Raw genomic sequence first — 22,835 nt, forward strand, 5'->3', positions numbered from 1 at the left:
CATTTTTTCTTACACTCTGATTAAGATCTGTTTAGATTTAGGGACAAAAAGCACTTGGGTAGGGTTAGGCGATGGCCGTGGTTGGGTTAAAATGATCACTTTTACAAGATATTTCACAGGTCTATGGTTCCCATCTAAGCACGACCCGTCAGTAGGTAGGTCAGAAAGTTTCAACTTGTTAACAATTTTTTAACATCAACATTTCACATTTTTGTATTGTCGCAAAGCATAAGCAAAGTGAAGACAAAGCCAAGCTGTGCAGAACAACTGCTGGCATAATGTATATAATTTCTTCAGCCAAAAACATATTGTTCCAAGAAGAAGGTTCTGAAGTCTAAGCAGTTGGATGTTTTCAGTGTATCACATGTGATAGTTTTTGTTCAAACTTTTCTTTTAAGTCTCTTGGGTTTGCTGGACACTGAATCTTTAACAGATCTTTTTTTTGGAAATGCCATAATCCATAATACATGTAAATAGAATTACATGGATTAACATCCAGAGTATTACTTCAGCAGCAGCAGTGTAAAGGGAAGGTTTTTGCCTAATGTGGGGTACGATGTCTTGTCTCAGGATGGTGTAAAATATATTTTTACTTTCCCCTCATTCTAATAATTTGCCATGAATGTACGTTTTTAAATTTCTGCTGATATTATGCTAAAATCAGTGTATGAACAGCTGCATGCTAGTGACACTACTGATAAATATTTTACCAAATACAAATTTGTGCTTTTCCTTTTAACCACTAGCAATAGGTCATTATTTATATGGTTAAATTCTACACTTCTAAAGAGCATTTTGCCAGGTTTTTGTGACTTTGTTTAATGCTTTTTTCAGGGGAAAGGACATTGTTTTTTCTTTTTGCTACAACTGATTAAAATGTAATTGATTTCTTGTCCCGCACTACTCAGAATATAATGGGTTTTTTTCTGTTTAAATAACCACTGTTTTACACACATATCTCTGACAGGGAGTCTTGTGTTAATTTTTTATTGTTGGGTTTGTTTTATATATAAAATTAAAGAGAAAATTGTTTACACTACTACTCCTACATAGTAAATATGTAATCACTGTTTACATACTCTCAATAGGTCATATCTAACAATTTGCACATGGTCTTGTCATTTACTACAACTTCAATAAACCTGCTTCACACTGGCTTGAAGGCGTGTTTCTGTTTCCTCCATCACATTTCCTCCATTGCAAAATTATTTGATAAAGTCCTGTATCATGATTTGCATTGCGTTTTCCCTCTGTGTCGAGGTCACCAGTACAGCATGAATCGCCTCATCGTGGTCACCTTTAGAGAGGTGTGACATATTTATTATTAGCAGATGTTGAAAGTCGGTGTTGAAACTTTTCTAATTATGCCTGCACTTACTACTGTACACACCCACACAGACTCGCCCCTGTAATGATTTCAACAGATAAGTATAAGTATATATATAGTATAAGAGATCTAGTAGCACGTAAAGCACTATATATCTTGGCTTGACTCTTCAGAGTAATCCACCAATTTAGCTTTACGTTTCTGAGAGGTTCACCGCCCTGATGCCAAACTGTGGCTCACTGTTTCTCCTGCTCTTCGGCTCAGGTGGTGTGTGCTTTGTGTGTTAACTCGCTCACTCAGTCGCTAAGCAATGAGTTGCACATTTTCTTCGGCTCTGAGAGTGTGCACAAAAAAAAAAAAGACTCAGGCTGAGAGACTTTCTTAGGCCTTTTCCAGCAACATGGACATGCTTGATTACAACGGCTCAACTCAAAACTTAAAGAAATGTGGATCGCTTGATAGCACAAAGTTTCCAAGAATCATGAATGGAACAGGTTCAAGAGATGAGATGAGATGAAACTATCAGTGCCACTCTCTTGTTTCTAAGTTGTCATCTGAAGCTACATCTAGCACATTGTTAGCGTAGCTTAGCATAAAGACTGGAGACAGGGAAAGCCCTTCTCTGTCCAAAGTTGGAAAGACATGTCTACCAGCACCAATAATACTCCTTAGTTAATCCATAATATATGTAAAAATGACAAGTTGTTGTTTAACATGGAGATTTATTTCTTTTTCTTCATATTTCTTGGCTGGGTGGAGGAAGGTTGCTGAACCCATGGAGACTCCTGGAAGAGTGTTCGAGTTCCAGTATAATAGGACTAAATGGCACTTGTCCTGTGGTGCTCGAAGAGCCAAAAGAAAACATTTGAAAAACTCCACAGCAATTTTTCTGCAGTACTGGAACTACTTTCTTTCTAACAGGAAGAAAGTAGTTACTACATGATACTGCTCATAACATTGATGTGTGGATTATCTTAAGTTACCGGTCATGATTTCTGGAAAGTGTTGAATTTTTCAAATTTATTTTTTTGTACTTTGAGCACCGCAAGCAGAGTGCCATTTAGTCCCATAATATCAGAGAGACGGCAGACATCTATACGATGGATATCTCTAAGATTCTTCAACTCATGCCAGGGGAACAATATGTATTTTTAATTTTGGGGTGAACTGTTCCTTTGATGGGTGAAAGAACTGGAGAATCCAGAGGTGTAGTAAATGGGTGGATGGATTCATTTCTCCTGTCTATGACACATGTTAAGGTTTCATTTAGATACCTCCGACGTGGAATTGTCCTTAATTACCGGGTTAAAGTGTACTTTGTCTCCCCGCAGATAAACTTTGACTTCAGCTGTCATTATAAAACTGATAAGTGCCGCTGTGTTGAGAAGTTTGCCTCATTGGCTATGACTTGACACCGGCTTCTCTGCCAAACCTCAGCCTGTCTGTGATTAAAGCAGCAAATAGGAGAATTAATCTTTCAAATCTGTCTCAGTGTAACTCCTCCCCAACCCAGTTAAAGCCATTTATACAAGTGGTATGGGACGACACACCAGCCTGGTCACAGAACAGCTTCTCTCTTGAGCTTCATCTGCAAACAGCATGAGGACTCTTCAGGAAAGAATCATCCTCGTCTCTGTTTTTCTGTCTCTGATCTGCGCCGTTCAGGTACTTTAATATCCCTGCATTTACTGTTGATGTCCTGAGAGTTTGCTTAATCTGCTTTCATGCAAACAGAGAACACTGAGGCTTTTGATTTTTGATGGAAATTGATTTTAATACTACATAATATATATTTATATACATTTGCCTTACAGGTCAATTCGATGCCTTTGCTTGAAGACTGGAATGGGTTGATCCATCGTACCAAACGGTCACTTTTGTGGCGTTGGAACAGCATGAAGCCTGTGGGTGCCGGCTGCAGGGACCACTTAGAGTGCGGCACAAAATACTGCAGGTACAGTAGAGCTTCTCAGGAAACTCAGCTTCTATTTACAGACAGTTAGAGGATACATCTAATTTATTGTTTTTTACATTAAAATCTGTTACTCTTAAATGTTTTAAATAGTCATTGATATGAAACTAGATATATCCCTTCAAATTTTAATGCATAAACATAATGTTCCTTTTCATAGTTTTCACATTTGAAGCAGTGGTATCTTTGTACTGTATTTGTGTGGTGTGTGACGTTTTGTCCATGTGCATTTTGCATGGCATGGACAAAGTCAAATATTATTATATTATATAATGACACTGCAATAAATCTGCTCCTTATCTTTACAGGAAAAATATCTGTTCTTTCTGGAACTCCAACTGAAGATGAGATACACACAATAACTCCATCACAATGACAACAAAACAAACGTCTGCCTTATGGACTGAAGCGCAAAGCTCAAAATTAACCATGAATTAAATTACTGCTCTGGTATTCTGGCTTTTTGAACTGAAGACCTGCTTGCACTTTATCAGGCTTTGTGCATTCAGTTAAAGTAATCTGATCTGGCACTGCATTGCAGCAAAACAAAGCCATAAACGCTGCGCTCACATGAACTTGGGGATATTGATTTTTTATAGGATTTAATTTGTCTAAAACACTTGCAGGTTATCAGACAGGCTGTATAAATCTGAACATGTTTTTTAATAAGAAAATATAAATATTCATACAAAGTTTGTGAGATGCTTTGAGTTTATTGGTTCATGTTATTTCTATATATTTATTTGTACATATTGTATATACAATGTTAATATTCATATGTTTATTTCAATATGCTGCTTTTTAAAGAGGTTGTATTGCCCAAATTTGTTTGTCGACAAGTTCAGAACTAAATGAAATATTCCTCACAGTGGAATAGTCTTTGACTATTTCAGTACAATGGAAAAAGATGATAAACTTTTTTTTTCTAAAATGACTGGGATTTCTTTTATTGAGAATTTATTTTTCAAGGCCATGTGATACTGTGATTCCTGATTCTTCACTGATAGTAGGACGAGCTTTGTTTCACTGCTTTTGCTATAAACAACAAAATACCAAAAATATTCATATTCAAATAAATATTACCGATGTCTTTTGAAAAGAAAAAGGAAACTGGAAATAGTTACTGCGTAAAAAGGTCCTGAAATTTATATTAAGAGCTGGGGATTTTTTAAAATTTTTTAAAGGGATAGTTTGGATTTTTTTTGAAGTGGGGCTGTGTGAGGTCCAAATCCATAGTATAGTCAGTGTATTAGCTGGATGGTGGTCAGCACGGACCCAGTTCGGAGAATTAGCAGGAGAACCTGTGTAGGAAGCTAAGCAATGTGCTGCTATGGACAGGGACAGCAGTAATACGTATTTTAGCCACCTAAAAAAGGCTCACCAAAAAAAAAGTTAATATCAGTTTAAGATATATATATTTAAAATATTTTTCCTGCTTCCCTTTGCTGTCAGACAGCCTTTCCCTTGTCAGACATCATTACCACCATGTGGATTATGGCTTCATACATAAAGTCTTCCTGCAGTACAGAACTGGGGCAGCCACATGATACATATTGTTCAACCACTTGAAACAGATGCATCAATAACTGAGCACTGCTCATCTTTGACCACTGGAGGGCGAGCTGAATCAGCTTTAGTGAGATGAGTATGCATCATCTCTTTTGTGTTTTGACCAAACACACTGTAGTACAGTATAAATATAAAAATCATTCCAAAAATACTGAGAATTATTGAAGCAATGCATCACGTCTCCAGGGCACTTAAATATCAAAGAATACAGTAAGTTCTATGACAACATTGCTTATTATTGACGTGGGCAATTTATGAGTACAATTAATCAGTGCTGGAAAGTAACCAAGTACATTAAACATAAAAGTACTGTACTTTGGTACTTGTACTTTATTTCCATTTTATGCCACTTTAAACTTCAACTCCACTACATTTCAGAGGTAAATATTATACATTTTACACAGAAAACTGCTTTTTACACGAAAAAACATACGTTATGCTTATGTGATATGATCCAGTACTGTGCTACTAATCCAACCAGTAGTATACAAAGCAACTACAACAACAACAACAGCAAGTATTTGGGAGACAGTATTTTCCTTTTCACCACTGTTAATATCTGAGTAATGAAAATAAAACTTAGGCTTATGTTATTATAAAAGCATGAACAGTTAGGAACGAAAAAATCTCTTGTTAGTAATAATACTGTCATACTGTTATTTCTGCATAATTAATCAGAGTTAAATATAATTTTTCCATATGTCAAAATTATGATTTAGCATCTCATGTTTGTGACTCAGGTACACAGTCGTAATTTTAGACGCTGACTGTGCAATAGCAAAGCCTACTCATGACATTTATTTTTATCACTTACAGCTTTTATTAATAAACTCTTTTCTTGTCTAGTGTCTTGGATGCTTTGAGTGGCAGACACTTCTCCCTCCTCATTGGTTAAAGCGGCCCTGACGTCAGATCTCCGGCAGGCTGAGCGGTGCTGAAGCTGTGGCGTGGGGGACCAGCTGTGTCTGTCCGGACCCTCAATGTCGGACCGGTCTCATGTCCCCCCTCGAATACAGTTATAAATCCCGGGGATAACCTCGTTGATCTGAACCACAAACATCCGCTAACAGAGCTGAAAATGTTCGCTTCCTAATGCACGTTTGACGTCAAAGATGCGTCGAGCGCTCGTTTGATTTTTTTTTTTTTTTAATTGTTTGGTTGCATGATTTTTATGGACCTAAACCCGTCTTTAAATCAGCTGGAAGAAGAGGATGAACATGAACATCACCTCTGATTGACGACTCATTTCAAGTAGGTGTTCATATATGAGGAGAGAAGCTGGAAATGTGGCATCAGATGCATGAGCGAGTGTGTGTGTGTGTGTGTGTGTGTGTATGTTTGTTTATGTGTGTGTGTGCTTTAGCTACTTTACCTTTGAAGTCAATAATTTAGTGACGCTAATCTTTTGTCTCACTTTATCTGGGGTTTAACTCTGTCTGTCTGTGCCTGTGTGATAGTGTGTGTTTGCGTGTGCGTGAGAGAGATGCTGCTTCTGTCATGGGTGGTTCTTCTGGCATGTGTGTTCAATGTCTCTTGTTGTCTTACATGTTGTCCTACTTCAGACACTTTGAATATTACACCCACCCACCCACGCACGCACACACACGCACGCACACACACAGTTATCTGGCCATACAGTACAGTCTGTGACCTTCTTCTCCTCTTTGTCCACAGGATGTCTTTTACTGTTTAGATGCAGGTCATCTGATCATATTGAATTATTATTGAGTTCTTACTGAAACTTTTCCGCACATGAAAATAGGGCTGTGTGATATGAGTCATAAATAATATCTATAGGTTATTCTGTGATATACAGTATATCTCTCTGTATACACATTTTCTGTCTCATACCATAAATTCTCAAATAGTACAGACACATAGGTTGGATCATATGGAAAGTATGACAGTATTTTTTATTGCAGCAGTATTGTAGGGATGACTACTGATGCTTTCTCAAAATTCTTAACAAAATTAGATTTTTGATAAATAACCATCCATAATGTAGATATAATGACTAAGTAGGTAAAGTTACATAAAACGTTATAAAAAAGAAACACTAGAGCAGGAGACGATATCTGATCTCATAACACAGTATTGATATCATATTGATATATTGCCCAGCACTACATGAATATGGGCTAGGGACTAAGAATGAAAACATATGTTTTTTTTGTCGAACAAATGCTTTTTTAGAGTTTCAGAATATATTATATCCTAACATCAATATAGTACAATTTAATATGACACTATATATTGACACTACATAGTAATAACACCAATACGACAGACTTCAGGACTGTAGGGTAGGGTTGTTGCAATACCAGAGTCCTCAGAAAATATCACAGTTATAGTACAGTATAGATATTATAATTATTATTATAAGTTATAATCACCCTTTAAGGAATGAAAACTCAACATCTTTTTAGTTGAACCAACACTTTATTATTATAATTATAATAATTATTGTCACAAAATATTATTTCAACATTAACATGGTACAATTCCGTATTTTTTGTAAAAAACACTAATACAGTGGAATTCAGTACAATACGTAAGTAGGATTGTTCCGATACCAACACCAGTATTGGAAAATGCCTAATATACAGCCTAAAATGCTGTATTGGGTATCGGCGAGCACGCAAGTATACGTCCAAGTCCGATAACACATAATTTATTAAACCCAAAAATGGTATTTTTCCATCCCAGGAGAAATGTCATGTTCTATGCCGTTCATTCTCTGTATGTATTTGTTCATATCACATCCATATGGGGGTAGTGGTATATGGCAGGGGTGTAAGAAAATATTGATACACTTGAGTATTGCAATATTATATTTCGTGATACGGTTTTGATTCTCAAAACGCTGTACTGTGATATTGTGATATCGTGATGTTGTGATACATGCAAATATTCCTGGCAGTGGGTCATATTGTATTGTTTAAACTTTTAACTGCAACTTAGCAGTGTTATCTGTTTTCACTGTTCCAATTGCATAAAAAAGTAAACTTTTTAAACTTTTTTAAAATGCATATAGTATTGTGTTTTTTATACTATGACAGTTTTCACATTGCTTACAATATCACAGTATATTGTAATATAATGAATCGTAACCCCTATATCTTGATATGTATTGTACTGACAGATTCTTGCCACACAGCCCTGTGAAACAGCTGTTAAAAAAAATTCAAGGGCATTTATTATCACTGGACTACACAGGGTTGTACCACAAAATCAGAGTTGTAGTTTCCACGAAAAAACTATAATAATTACATTTTTTAAATGCACTGGTAAGTTCAGGTATCAGAATTGGTTATGGTACTGGAGCATATAGATAAGCAAATGAACATGTAATGATGACCGTCAATTATCATACCATAATATGCTATAAAACCAGTGTACCACAGCAGCCCTAATATGGACCAATACAAGCTGTAATGATGTTGTCTCATTACAGAGAAACATCACAGATAACAAGCATCATCACTGTCTGTTTCCAAAAGGGGACCTCAGACCTCTTTGCTTCCACAGAACCACCACAGTCCTCGTCCCTCATGTGAGATGGCTGACTTGACCTGACAGACATTTCCAGTGATAGTTCAGTTAATCACGGCCATCTCAGTGTGCTCCAGTACCCAGACAACAGAGCTGCTCCACATACATTTTTTGTGCCGCAGTTTGGGGGAAGAGAGTCATGTCTTTGCAGTGAAATTGTTAGTGCTGTGCAGACAACTAGTCAGTCACAGTGACCTACTTTCCTGTGGGACTGAACTAGTGAACTGTTGAGAATAAGTAGGAATGAGATATGACGGGATCGAGAGTTATATTAACCCTTATATTACACTACAGGAGATTTTAAATCTTAACAAGCCAATGGCAGCACATTTATTTAAAATGATACTGTCATGTTGTGTATGACTGCCTACTTACTTTACTTACCAAGGGAAAATAATAAGTGTTAGCTGAAGGTAAAAATCTGACATCGAGAAGCATTTCATGACATTGTTTTCCTCACACTGACATGTACAAATGGAGCAGTGCAGCAACAAACAAACCCTGTGATTAAGTAGTCTAACTCCTGAGCTACAGCCATACAAAAGATACTGAGCTGGCATTATGCAATTTGGTGCCAAACAACAGTCAGTTAAGTCATTATTTTATATTTAAACAGGGTCGGGAGGGTTGACTTAAAAATGTATTCAGATGCAGTTACTAATTACCTGTTAAAAATGTAGTCAGTAACATAATCCAAATATTAAAGTAATGTAACTTGATTGACTTACTTTACTTTGGATGACCTCAGTATAAAATTTGAGGCAATATAGCTTTTGGGCTGCAACTAACAATTATTTTCACCATTGATTAAACAGTTGATTATTCAACTCAAAGATATTCAGTTTACTGTCAGAGAGGCTCTGAAGAAGGTCCTGTGGCCAAACCACATTCACATTTTGCTGTGTGTTGATCAGATGTGGCAACGACTGACTCACATTGCTGAACTAAACTGTAGTTGGCCCCTCGTGACTGTACTGATGCATAGCCCAGAACATCTTGTCCTATAACTGCCAAACCGGTAATCACCGTCGCTGGGTAAATGGCGATGAAGGGGGGCTGACTCGTCCGCTTTCAAACAGAGCTGCAACAAAAAAAAGTAGTTGCCAACTATTTTTAAAATCGATTAATCATTTCAGTCATTTTTCAAGCAAAAGCATCAAACATTTGCTGGTTCTTACATGTCAGGATTCACTGCTTTTCTTTGTCATTTATGATATTAAGTTAAGATTCTTTGGGTCTTGGACTATTGGTTGGACAAAAGAAGCAATTTAAAGATGTACCTTTGGGCTCTGGGAATTGTAATGGGCACTCTTCAATTTTTTGGGACATTTTATAGATGAAATGATTGTGAAAATAATCAGCAAATTAATCAACTGTGAAAATAATCATTAGTTGCCATCTGCGGTTTTAAATAGTGATGATGTCCCGTCTTCAAGCAGCTTGTTCATTAGTTCAGGAATCTTTGTTCTACCAGCTTTAGTAGAAGTCTAAATGCTCATTTATCTGCAGAGAAGCTTGTATCTGAGTATAATATACATAAAAACCTAAAAGAAGTGGAATTTGGCTACAATACAAAACTCTTTTTTTACCTCTTGGCTGTGTTTTTCTGTCAACTACGTTCATAAGAAGATTAACCCAGTTTAGTAGTGATGGTATTTGTGATCAGATGTGATGTGTTTACTATGTCTTGCCATGGTGAGGCTGTTGTTTATTGTAGCAGTGTGATGATAAAGAGGATTATTACCTCTTCATGGTCCTCTGCAACACATGTTGTTCAGATTGTTTACACACTGAGCCCAGACAGCAGCACAGCGATCTGACATCTATGAACTGATGGCTGCTTGATGCCCGACATGAAGCCCCAAAACACGGCATCACAACGAAAATACTGAGTTTTCTGATCAGTCTCGTTTAAATTCACGACATGACACCAACACCATGTAACACTGCTGGCTGTATCCTAGCAACATCAATTATTTCTAATAACTTTGAATGGATTATCTCATCTTTATTCACTTTGGTTTTTGTGTCTCTGTGGTCGGCTCTAAAGTGTTTAAATATTTCATGTGGAGAGGTTACAGATGTTTTATAACTACTTTTTAAACTTATTAGCAGACTTCATAGTTGTATGTCACGAAGGAATGATGATCAGTATTATTATTGTTTTGTTTAAAGCATCGTGTCTGTAAAGTCAGGAGCAACGTGTATAAATATGGTGGAATTGAATTAACTAAACGGATGTGGAAATGTATTTACTGTTAGCAGTGCCAGCGGAGTATCTCTGCAGTGCAGCTGCCCTAGTTACAGAGCAGCTGAGTAACTGTGAGAGATGGTGGTTGGCCCAGGCAGTGAGAGGAGGAGTTTGTTAATGGTTGACTGAATTATGGAGGCTAGGCTGTGCTGAGGGCCAGGAGCAGACAGTTTGACTGGAGGACCGGCAGTGTGAAGTGATGGAGAAGACCCCGCCAACAGTAGCCTGCAGTTGTGCTTTATGTTTTTATCTTTCTTCTATTCTGTTGGGATTGTTTTACCTCAGGATTTAAGGATTTAAGATGCTTTTTTAAAACTAAAATCTGTAATTAGGTCCCAGAGGTTTTAGGTCTGTCACAGCACTACAGCTGGGAGGACCGCTGAGGCCAGAAAACTGAGAGAAATCAAGATCCACAGAGAGATCAACATAGACACTTCATCTGTAGACACCAACAACAACAAAGATACAGATTACATCCAGATTACATTCACATGCAGCATTAAAATGGAAAACTTGCAACATGGAAAACATTTTCACATAAATTCAGATACCTCTGCTCTTGAGTCTAACTGTCCTAAAACTTCTCTTACATGATCCCTTAGAACAACAATCTGGGCCCTATGAATGAGCAGTCTCTGTGGGCCCCTTCCTCTCTTGATACATGTCTCTCATGCATCTTTTGCACTTTTTCATTTTTTTTAACCAATAAGTGAGCAATCAACTGCACACATGAATCTGTAGTAGTTATTAGGGTTGTCACAAATAAATTGTTCATTGCATTGTCCTGGTAGGTCTATTTTTTTTAAACATAATTTAACCATCTTTATATAAAAATTAGAACCACAGCAAATATTTTAATTGGATTCATCCTCCACCTTAATCACCGTGATATTAGAATTATTTCTTACTTATTACATTTGCCTCATGTATTGTACCAGCTGTGGGTTTGACTCCCACCTGCAGCCCTTTGATGCATGTCATCTCCGACTCTCTTTCACTCTTTCCTGTCTTTATTTCAGCTGTCCTATCAAAAATAAAGGCATAGAAGCAGAAAAAACTCATACTTCATGCTCAACTTTGACAGTTTTTTGATGCTTCCTCTCAGTTTTTCCCCTCATGCTTGGCCCTAATATTCTTCTGTACATCACACTGAGACTTTATTCTGTTCTGTTCTTTCAGGAGTTTAGCAACATGGAGAGAGATTCCATGCTCCAGCCTCATCCAGCAGTATGATTGGAGCATCCAGTCTATCAGGGGACACCCTGATAGCGTGCCACTTCCCTGTCGTCCAGCTTCCCACCTGGCAGCTTCCCGTCCAGGCCCTGTGCAGCTCGGCTAAGAGGCCCGGCCGGCTGTGCTCGGTGGGCCTGACCCGAGCTGTGTCCCTCCCTGAACAAGACTCGCTGAACCGAGAGCACGCCTTCAATGGTGGCCGAAGACATTTCTCCAGCAGCTACAGCAGTCTCAATGAGGACCGGGCGGAGGAGGAGGGTGGCAGTGACAGCAGCGGGAGGTACGACTCCACGTCGTCGCCGGAGGAGACGAGTTCTCATGTGAAGAAGGAGAGCTCTGGAGGTAGAGGCAGCCTGCGCTCACACAACTCATTCCTCCCCAATGCAGAGCTAGATGAGGACGAGGAAGATGAGGATAGCGATGGAGGGAATCTACACAGATATCATGAGGACTCATCTTTTGTGTTGCATGGAAATTCCAACTGGCCTCTAAGTAATGGTGCTAGAAATTATACCCATGGGGGCAGTGAATGGGGCAGTGAAGGGACCATGTTGGGTACTGAGAGTGACCAGGATTGGCTCTCTAACCAGCCCAACCAGCTGGACTCGCTGCAGACTGAGTGCCAGTGCTTTCATGTGAGCAGATCTGGCATCACGGCGTATGGAGAGCAGGACTCTGACAGACTGAAGGATAATGTGTCCTGCTGCGTTCACAGCCAACACAAATGTTCTCCAGAGCTGTTCTCCAACACTCACACAGAGTACGTCAGTGACTCCTCCTGCAACAGCTCTGATGGCGTCTTGGTTAACTTCTGCACCATCTACAACAGGAGCAACAACCCCGCCACACCGCATGATCTCAGCAGCCCCGCTGTTCACCCCTCTGAGTTAGCTGAAGGATCCGTGTTCCTCAACCTCCAGCCTGTCCCGAAGTCTCCAGTCGAGGACCTTCAACATGATGACGTGGCTGTTCGGAAAGCTGACATGTCGCCCTCTGTCTCCTGCTGGTCTCCTCAGGGCCTCGACTCCAACTGCAATCTTTACTCCCTGGAGCCGCTGCCCCCAGGCCTGTCCTCGCTGGAGGTGTCAGACCTGACTGCCTGTCTCCAGAGCCAGGCCACACTGGCCATCGGGACCAACCAGAAGTACTACAAACTTGTGACCTGTGACCTCTCCTCCCAGTCGCCCAGCCCGGCCTGGTCCAGCCACAACAGCTGCCCCGAGGGTCAGAGCAGAAGCAGCCCCTTCCCTCCCTCTGAACACCTCTTTGTTGACCTCAAGAAAGAAGGACAACACAAAGAGCTCAAAAAGGTAATGTTAGAATAAAACAACTCCTTTTTACCCAATGCCTCAATAAGAGTGCTTTCACAAAACATTAACACAAGATACGATACACGATATAGAGTCTCCTATCATGATATCAATGTAATATTGATATATTGCCCAGCTCTAGTTTGCTTTTACAAGGAAAACTTCCAAAATATAATGTATAAGTATTTAAAAACAAGGTTGTCACTGTCCAATGACAACCATGTATCTCTGAATTTGGTGATTTTTAATTTTTTAGTGTAAACTTTATTAGCTAGGAAACTATATAAACAATTTTAAACCCTGTTAGATGATCTGAAAAATGCACTTTGACAGAACTGAAGTGGAACTATTTTTCTTTGCTCATGAAAAAGAAAATTATAGAAAATAACACAACACGAATAAAGACATATTCTAAAATGTAAACATTACCATTCTTACAAGCTTTGAGGATCTCAGGAACAATTTCTAATTGGTTTTAAGTATTAGTAGTAGTTATTAAATCACATACTGATGTGTTACAGATCAGTTATAAGCCATTTCTTACAGCAACTGTGTGAAAAATTCCTTTGGCTGGTGTCAAATTTTATTTATATAGCTCCAAATAATAAATAACAGTCTTCCTCAGGGGTGTAAAAATCACATTAAATAGAGTTTTTGATGACAAAATCTCCAAAACATTAAATAATAAAATATATGTAAAGAATGTGGATTCAACAGGAAGCCAGGTGGACCTTGGCCATATGACCTCCTCTCCACCATGGAGACCTGGAAGAGGACAGGCCACATAAAAATAAAGAGAGGGAGAGAGAGAGAGATGGAAAGAGGGGGGAAGAGAAACAGCTTGGAGGCATGTGGAAACAAAAACAAAAACAGAGGGTTAGAGAAATGCAATGATTATTTCAAAGATTACAGTTTTATTCTTGTCGGCTAGACAAATATGGACTTGCACGGTTCATTGAGACTGATCCACCAAAAGAATAATGGTAACAGGTGTGAGGCCTGAGCTAATCAAAGAAAAAGCACTGATTGAAAGTTGAGGTGAAAAGATGAGTTTTAAGTTTAGATTTAAAGGCCTCAGTGGAGTCAGATTGTCTGATGTCAGCAAGGAGGTTATTCCAGAGGAAGGAAAAGGCCCTGTAGCCAGCTGACTTCTTTTAGACTCTGGGGACACTTACACCACTTTTCCATACACATGTACCTGCTTGGTGTGACTTGGTTTGACTCATCAGCTCAGCACGGCAGGGATTTGCATCTCCATTACAACAGGGCTACCTGTGGGAAGGTTTTTAAAAACAAACTCAACTCAAGTTGAGCGGTTGCAAAAGGTGAAAAAACACTCCTATAAATTCTTCATAATAAAGTTCCCCCATTACTTATTTAAACTTTGTTATTTAAAAGCTTTTATTATGAAACAGGTTGGTTGGGTTGTCATCAGTGGTAACATGAGTCCTATCCAGCTGAAAGTGAACATGTTACAGATACCTTGAAGTACAAACAGCGATGCAGGAGACAAACTAAACTTCAAACCACAGAGATTCAGTGAGAAGCTACAAAAGTACTGAGAGCTGGTTGACACGTTTTGGCCCTACATCGGAGATAGTTCATCTCAGCTTGGCAAATGTTGCAACGGAAAATACAAATAAGCACGGCATGGTTTGATTCGGCTCACTCAAAAATTTAAAGCATCAGTAAATTATGAAAGCTATCAGTTATGATTTACAGTATAAGCCTTGGTTTCTTGTTGTAGACAGTGGTAACAACATCTTATGTAAAAATGCATGTGTAATTTGTTTGTGTAAACCTCAGCAATTCTATCTTTTCTGTATCACCATCAGGAGAAGGAGGATCAACAAAAGGAAAAGAGGTTCTCCTCTGAACACTGCAGCGCTGGGTTTGACTGCTCTCAGCTTCAGACCTATGATTACCAAGTTGCCTCCACCTCCACTGACAAAGCCCTCTGCAGGAAGAAACATACAGACAGCATCCAAAACTTCTCCCACTCGCCCTGTTCGCTGTGCCCCAGCCAGTGTAGCCCACATAGCAGTGGATGCCAAGGCACAGGCAATGCATCCACACAGCCATCTGTGATTCTGGACCAGGAGGACTATGATACTGATGCTGCTGAGAGGGGTAAAGCATTGAATAAGAGATTTGTTTTACTTTGTTGCTTGGTTTTTATAAGTGAGAGGGAAAAATCTGTGAATATACCAGGAGTCCTAAGGGTAACTTCCATGTTTTTCAGAATGGACTGTTTTTGTGTCTAACTAACTAATGGGGCTAACAATTTTTAAAACTGGTCCAGTATTGATGGAGAGTGCTGCAGCCTGCAGAATCGAAACTGAGCTGCATCATAATCCCTCTGGGCAACTGCACACCATCAGAGTAAGTCCTCTGAAGGTGCTTGTTTTTGCTACTGACAGGCTCAGGTTGTTATTCTTCTAACTGTCTGACAACATCGTTGGAAAGGATCACTACAGAGAGAGACATTTTTGTTGAAGAGTAGGATACAGCCAGAAACAGCTGTATTATTGCTCTCGCCAAACAAACCAGATTCCTTTGCAAAATTGTTATTTTAACATTGTCATTGTCATCATTATCATCTTCTTCATTCAGACTTGACAGAAACAAAATAAAACGCACCAAAAATGTCTTGGTTCATTTTTCCACTGTTCCAACTCTGGTTGTTTGGTTGTAATAAACCATTAATTCACTGTATTAGATGTAAAAAATTACTGGAGATGAGAAAGAAAGAGGTTGCATATCAGAGAATCAGTGGAGAGAAACAGTGTGTACAGCCAGAATAATTTTCCAACTGCCTCAGTGAACAAAGGGTTTATTTTGACCAAACTAGAGTTGGTGATTGTTGGAACAATGACAAGATGAGCCAAGACATTTTTGGTGAGTTTTATTTTGTTTTTCTCAAGTTTGAATGAAGACGATGATGACAATGTTAAAACTACAAGTTTGGCGAGAGCAGTTAAATGGCTGTTCTCGGCGAAACAATATGTATCTTACTTCTTTTAAAAAATCTCTGTAGCAATCCTTTCTATAATGTTGTCAGACATATAACAATCTGAGCCCGACAGTGGCAAAAACACTACACAAATTGATTGCATTGTGCTTAAGTTTTACTTGTACTTCTACTTCTCGACCAATCTCTAAAATTGTTGTCTCCATTACTCACTTAGACATAAAACGTGAAAAATACCAGTTACCCTTTGAGTTCACATCTGTTCCAACTATTTTTCTTATCTTCTACCTCCATCTCAGGGGCATGTTCATCTGAAAATGAGGTTGTGCGGTACAGTAAGGCCCAGAGACCAACCTCGCTGCCCATCCAGCCCTTCGTCCTGGTCCCTGCAGACAAACCTCAGACACAGCACCTGGGCTGTCTCCTGGAGCAGTACATGAATCAGAAGAGCAGCAAGTCTGGTAACGTCCAACCAGGCTCCAAGTTCAAGGGCAAAAGGAGTCAGTGCTTCTCTAATCTTCAGCTCTCACCAATGGGCAGCCACTACCCCATCTTCCTGGAGGCTCCCTCAAGCTCTGATACCTGCTCCACCTGCACGCCGAGTCCAGAGTGCTTCAGCCGCAGACACACGTGGAGTCAGTCCAGCAGAGGCCAAGTACGCATCAGTCCGTGTACATCAAAAAGCGGCCTGGATCCAGCTCACATCAGCCCAAAGCTCACACAGGACAAAACAAGCCCGTACTCAGGCAAAACTCAGGCTAAGACTTTTGTAAATCTGACCCCAGCCCCAAATCAGTCCAACCTTGTTAAAATCCCCACCTACCAGGACCTTATTAACCTCACCCCTGAACAGAGCCATGCCAACACTGAGCCAAAAAGTCCCAACCGATCCCACACCTCCTACCATTCAATATTCTCTCATACACCACCCACTTTACCCCTAACCACTGACACACAACACCCAAACTTGCAGGTGTCTCTGTCTCCTCCCACGAGATTACAACCAGAAAAGACGTTCCCTCAGTACCGGGCCACACCTGCAGCTGACTCTGGCTTTTTTCATGGCAGTTTTACAGCTGCCCTCTCCTCAGTAGCTCCTCTCTCCTCTCTGAGTTCCCTGCTATCCTTGGCTGCATCCGGGCTGCACCCACAGCAAATCCACAACGCTGCCGGGCTCAGTGGGAAGCCGAGTCAGAGTCAACACAGTGAATCCCTGATCCTGAGCGACAGGCCGCCTACGGAGTTCTGCCTCTCACCCGATACATCTTATGAATCCATGTCTATCAGCCATCTTCAGAGGAGAGGTGAGGCCAATGAAGGACCATGAATTTTTAAACCTGATTAAATTTAATTAACTACAATTATGGTTCACCAAAACAACAAAACAATCAAGTTTTCAAAGAAAGTTAAGGGACTGACTCAACCAAAATTTTATAATACATCTTTTATTTCTTTCACTCCAGCTGATCTCTTAAAGCAGTCTGCCAGTTTTTCCCCTTACTGTGCTGCAGGAAACATGCATTTTTGTAGTCCAAAGCAGAAGTTAGCATCACTCTTGATTCCTATGCAAAAAGCCAAGGGAAATTAGATTAATGCAGAATATAAGCTCTGTAGGGAACAAACGTTTCTGATATTACAAGTTTTGTTTACAAATTAACACCACTTTTATTATTTTTTAAGTCCAAATGCAATTACTAGAGGTAAAAAAAATAACATTTGGCTATAAACAAACTACACCACGGTCCCCACTAATGTTCACTTTGATGATGTTTAATGTTCACAGCAACCACTGTGGTCTCATTTTGCTACTTGTAAGGTTTTCTTTACTTTTTAGCTAGCAAACAATGTAACATTTCATGTAGGAGTACAGAGCAGCTGAAAATCAACAATTTCCCTCTTCTTTTATTCTTACCAGATACTGACAGCACATTTATAATTAATTTGGTAAGCAAACCTCTACCTATTGATTAAAACTAATAAAAATAAAAATCATTTCAGTTTACATCCATAAAGTGAAATTAGATTTTTTAATTTCTCTGCGTCATAATAAATCTGGAGTTACTCATTTAAAACCTAGATTTGCTAAACTCTGATAAGAACTAATCTTAAATTAAATTAATATTTTCTGGTGTAACACAGCTTAAATCAGTTTGTATAAAACATGACGTTGAATGCAGTATATGCCATACAATAGAATCTGAATGGAATAAAAAGTGACCCAGTAGTATTAATGTCTGGATTCCTCCTTGATTGGATTGTCTATCTATCCAGTGATGAGCTGTTGAGAGCAGCAATAAAACCTCACTGTGCTGCAGCAGTGCCTTCAATACCCTGAAGGGGCTTCCTCTCAAACATGACCTATTTTTAACTCTCCCTGCACGGGATTGGCCGAGCCTTCTGCTCTGTAGCCTATGTGTGTGCGACTGCAAGCTCCAAGAGAGGACGACAGGGAGAATGATGCAGTAGAAACATAGTTAATGATTTATAACACACCCAATCATTTTGTTCCAGTGCTGCCATATGGGCCGCATGGTGCAAATTTGATTCTATAAATGTATGAGCCTATTTTGAAATGGATAATCAATGCTGGAGACATGTGCAGCAGTGGTGAACAGTCAGTGTGGTGCAGCACTGCAGGCGGCATCAACATGCATAAAGAATTTACCGTGACATTTGCAGAGGCTAGCCAGTATGAGATGAAGAAAGAAAGGCAGGGGAGAAGCAAGTCAATGAGGACGGCTGCTAAAATGGAAAACTGACTCTTTCATCTTCAGCTCTCATTCCCATTTGCATTCCTACAATATGATAATGAACCCAGAAAGCAGTCTCTCATATATTTCATGCATTGACCCAGTTAGTGAGGTGAAAGTCCCAAAAAGTCATTTTTATTTATTATTGAGTGTTATTTTCTTAAAACAAGTAAAAATCTGCAAGTGCAGTAACACCATTCCAATACAAATCACCACGCTCAGAGAATATTCTTAAAAGTAGTGTGTCTTCAGACAAGACCAACAGAACAAGAGAAATCGCTTCAAGAAAGGAGTTGAATTTTACTGGAACCTGATTAGTTAGAATCATACCACTACACCAGCAGATTCAGCTTTGTTTCTTTTTAGATACAACACCCTTCAGCATCAACAACATAAATCATACAAGAATATGACAGTAAATTAATAAACCGTGAAGACCACCACAGCAAGATATACTTTTTTTTATCCCAACATAAAAGAATTATTAAAAGATAAAGCAAAAGAGACAGTGTAAACCATTTACATTAACCTCCTGGATCACAGCATGAGCCTCTTTACAAAATGTGTGGATGTGATAATGATGTGATGCTCTTTTTAAAACTCTCTGTAAGAAACGGCAAGTCTTGCTTGAGTATTTCTTTCTCTTAGTACACATTTCTATCTCCGTCTGTTGCTGAGGAGGTCAAGGCACAAACATGGATGTATGAACTGTATTAAGAGAACTACAGCTCTCCTCTGCATCCCATGCAGTTGTCTTGTTGTTCTGGGCAGAAAAAAAGTTGATTTTTAGAGTTGTATGGCTTAAAAAAAGAACATAATTTTTATTAATCATGATTCGGGAGAAATATGGGACAGTTGTGACCCTGGGAGGAAACCAGAACATGGCAATGTAAAATGAGTGTCACCTTGGAAAATCAGGAGGGCTGCTAAGTATGATAATAAGTCATATGGCAAAGTTTTAAGTTTTGGTCATGTATAGAAATGTAATTATATTTCAGAAAGTTCCCATTGCAGATCTTTGTCCAATCTGCAAAACTAAATGTTACCCCCAGATCACGTTTCTACAACATCTTCAGGGAATCATAAGATGAAGAATCAGAGAAGAGCAGCAGAATATGAATCTTTGAGATTATTCCTTTGAGAGACCTGATCGAGACCTTCCATTTCTAACAGATTCAGCTAATTTGATGAAAGCAAGACTTTCAGCAATCAGTAATTCACAAAAAATGCACAAGATGGGGATTTTTAATTTAACATGTGCTGTATATATTAATACAGTGTTTTGTGACTGCCCAAACAACGTACGAAGCATTAATTACCACTTCAGCTTTCCTCGTCCGACCTTTTTCCTCGTCCTCTGTCTCTAGGTTTGCTGAGGTCTGTGAGCCGTGCAGTGGATTTGATTATGGCTCATTTTGGCAGCAGCAGAGACCCTGAAGAAAAGGTACGGATTGGCAGAACTAAACGGCCTGAATAATGTGTCACAATGGAAACATGCCGGAACTACATCATTTACATTCTAGGACTCAAATAACTTGTGTCAGCAGAAAATATACTGGATCATATTTCTCTCCTTCGGCCACAGATGCGTCTGGGTAACAGCTCTCGCAGTCCCACAATCGCCGGTCTGGTCCTGGAGCATTTGTGTCCAACAATACAGAATATTTTAGAGGATGGTCTCAGGGATCACAAACTGGATCTCATCATTGGACAGCGGCGCAACCACTCCTGGAGTGTGGTGGAAGTCTCTACTAGAATTGGTAAACGTAGCCTCTAATGATCACGATTCAAATGAAATGTCATGCATGTACAGTACTGGATGGCACTTCTTTGTGGGCTCTTTGAACGCTTTTTGGTTTCTGTCCAAATCCACTGCAGGACCGTCCACCAGGGTCCTTCACAGCCTGGTCTCCAAAATCAGACTGTGTCCCCAGCTCACCAGCCACTGCATGAGAGTGAGAGCCTTCATCATGGGCCTGCTGAAGTAAGTACCAAAACTACCTTTAATCACACCCTTTAATCACCTTTAATCAATGCTAACGAATGCTATTGAAAGTACTGCACACATTTATCTTTTGTTGGTTATTTTCTCTCTTTCAGCTTGAGAGCTTTGGAGTTCTGGCTCAGTCACCTTCAGAGTCAAAAAGGTGAGTCCTCAGTCAATTTCCTGTTCTTTTTATTTTTGGCCACACTGCACTGTAGCAGTCAAGTGTGTAACTTTTAGGGGACTCTACTGACAACAAATGGAAGAAATAGAATATAATATTCATAAGTATGTTCTCATTAGTGTGTAATCACCTGATTTTTTTTTTTTAATTGTTGCACTTGTACCTACAGAGGGTTGCAGTTGGTTGAACTCTACAACCTCACCTGTAGCTGCCTCTTAATCCCATGTTCTGGTCCTTAACATAATATTTGCATATGTTTGGATCTTCACACCCGTTACTGTCTCCACAGATGTAGTGACAACATACTACCACTCTTGGGGGTTCCTGTCCATGTCCCTGGGTCAGTGTCAACCTTTGTTTCAGGAGCTTCTCCTTCTGCTGCAGCCACTCTCTGTTTTGCCCTTTGACCTCAACTTGCTCCTGGAGCCCCGACTGTTACGTAACAGACAGCTGTGTTCAGAGGAGGAGGGTGTTTCTCCACCTCCACCATGCTCAGCCCTCCTAGTGACCAGCTGGCCGTTACTGCAAGCTGACAAAAAGGCAGCAGTCAGCAAAACTAAGATTTCACCTCAGACAGTTCATCATCAAGAGTCTCCCAGTTCTCTGAATTGCATCAGAAAGGACTGTGCTGGCATGCAGGCTGGAAGGAATCCATTGTTGGCTCCTATTCCAGAGTGGTGGCCGAAAGAGTCTGATCTTATACATGGTGTGGTTGAAGGGGAGGACTGCAGCCAGAATAATGCAGATAACTGGTCTCAAATAAGTATGGACAGCAGACAAGAAGAGAGGAGGGGAGACAAAGACAGTGAGACCCCAAATGCATCACCTTATGTCCAGGCTGAGAGTCCGTGTCAGGGCTGGCTTCGCTGGGCCAAACTGTTTGGAGCCGCTGATACGTCCACGAGGACAGAGACGGTTTCTCAGAGTCACATTGGAGCACAAACCAGACGGTACGAACTTTAATGTGTTTCCTTAAACTCGGGTTGATTTGTTTTTCTTTCTTCTTTGTGAAAACAGGATCTAGCATGATGGAAAACTGACATTGCATCTGTTCTTCATCATTGCTTTCACAGATCCAGACGACCATCACAGTGGCTGCATTTAGACAGATCGCAGCTTGGACTGTTGGCTCAATCCATCAGGTCAATGAAGCTAGGAGGAGCTCAGACTGATAAGGACTCCTGAAAACTAAACCCTCTGTGGAGGAGGACAGGGTGAAAGCTATTTACTGTAATAACAAAAAGTCTTAACTGCATGATAACACTTCCACAGTGCTCAGTTGTGACACTGCTAAACTGATCAGAAAGCACACAAAATACAGGATTAACAGCTTTGGCAGTGGCCCGTATTCATCAAGCTTTGTGTTGCACCAGCTATTCATCAATCCATCATTAAGCTTGTGTGTCCTTCTCTTCTTAACTGCCAGCTTCGAAATAAATCAGGTTGCACCATTACAACTTAACTTAACTTCCTCCAAGCATTCCAAGTGCACTAATGTAGCCCAAAAATATGGCTGGCCATGACAAACTGATGTTTCCTTGGCAAGTAACACACAATTAAACTAAGCAGTGCAGCCTCCTTGCATATATAAACGAAACACAGGAGATGCATGGAGTAACAGACGCTATTATACATTTCATTTTACGGCACATCTTTTCTTTACACTTTTTATTGACATATTTTGACATCAATTTACATGCAGAACAGGTTTTACTGTATGATGGTAAGTATT

At 39.7% G+C, this 22,835-nt stretch overlaps 2 protein-coding genes across 2 annotated transcripts; both read left to right on the plus strand.

The window, feature by feature from the left end:
- The first annotated feature begins 2,718 nt into the window (after window positions 1-2,718).
- LOC146308319 (liver-expressed antimicrobial peptide 2) lies at window positions 2,719-4,220 on the plus strand. Its single transcript, XM_084746106.1, has 3 exons — window positions 2,719-2,992; window positions 3,142-3,281; window positions 3,608-4,220. The coding sequence occupies exons 1-3, from the start codon at window positions 2,927-2,929 to the stop codon at window positions 3,639-3,641; spliced, it is 240 nt and encodes a 79-aa protein (XP_084602232.1). The 5' UTR covers window positions 2,719-2,926; the 3' UTR covers window positions 3,642-4,220.
- Window positions 4,221-5,843: 1,623 nt separating this feature from the next.
- On the plus strand, window positions 5,844-22,831 carry LOC146308320 (AP-4 complex accessory subunit RUSC2). The gene is made up of 10 exons (XM_084746105.1): window positions 5,844-6,119; window positions 11,851-13,214; window positions 15,050-15,344; window positions 16,485-17,489; window positions 20,303-20,379; window positions 20,521-20,695; window positions 20,814-20,919; window positions 21,036-21,082; window positions 21,393-22,053; window positions 22,177-22,831. Exons 2-10 carry the CDS (start codon window positions 11,901-11,903, stop codon window positions 22,286-22,288), a joined length of 3,792 nt encoding a protein of 1,263 aa, XP_084602231.1. The 5' UTR covers window positions 5,844-6,119; window positions 11,851-11,900; the 3' UTR covers window positions 22,289-22,831.
- Window positions 22,832-22,835: the final 4 nt, after the last annotated feature.

This window comes from Lutjanus erythropterus, chromosome 20 (assembly GCF_056507025.1).
Source record: "Lutjanus erythropterus isolate fLutEry1 chromosome 20, fLutEry1.hap2, whole genome shotgun sequence".
In the NCBI taxonomy this organism is placed as follows: Eukaryota; Metazoa; Chordata; class Actinopteri; order Lutjaniformes; family Lutjanidae; genus Lutjanus; species Lutjanus erythropterus.

Bases quoted from the DNA above. Each gene is read 5' to 3' on its own strand.
- LOC146308319 (XM_084746106.1), top strand. From the start codon at position 2,927: ATGAGGACTCTTCAGGAAAGAATCATCCTCGTCTCTGTTTTTCTGTCT. The intron at 2,993-3,141 runs GTACTTTAATAT...TTTGCCTTACAG, and splicing joins CTCTGATCTGCGCCGTTCAG to GTCAATTCGATGCCTTTGCT. The intron at 3,282-3,607 runs GTACAGTAGAGC...TTATCTTTACAG, and splicing joins TGCGGCACAAAATACTGCAG to GAAAAATATCTGTTCTTTCT.
- LOC146308320 (XM_084746105.1), top strand. From the start codon at position 11,901: ATGATTGGAGCATCCAGTCTATCAGGGGACACCCTGATAGCGTGCCAC. The intron at 17,490-20,302 runs GTGAGGCCAATG...CTCTGTCTCTAG, and splicing joins CAGCCATCTTCAGAGGAGAG to GTTTGCTGAGGTCTGTGAGC. The intron at 20,696-20,813 runs GTAAACGTAGCC...AATCCACTGCAG, and splicing joins GGAAGTCTCTACTAGAATTG to GACCGTCCACCAGGGTCCTT.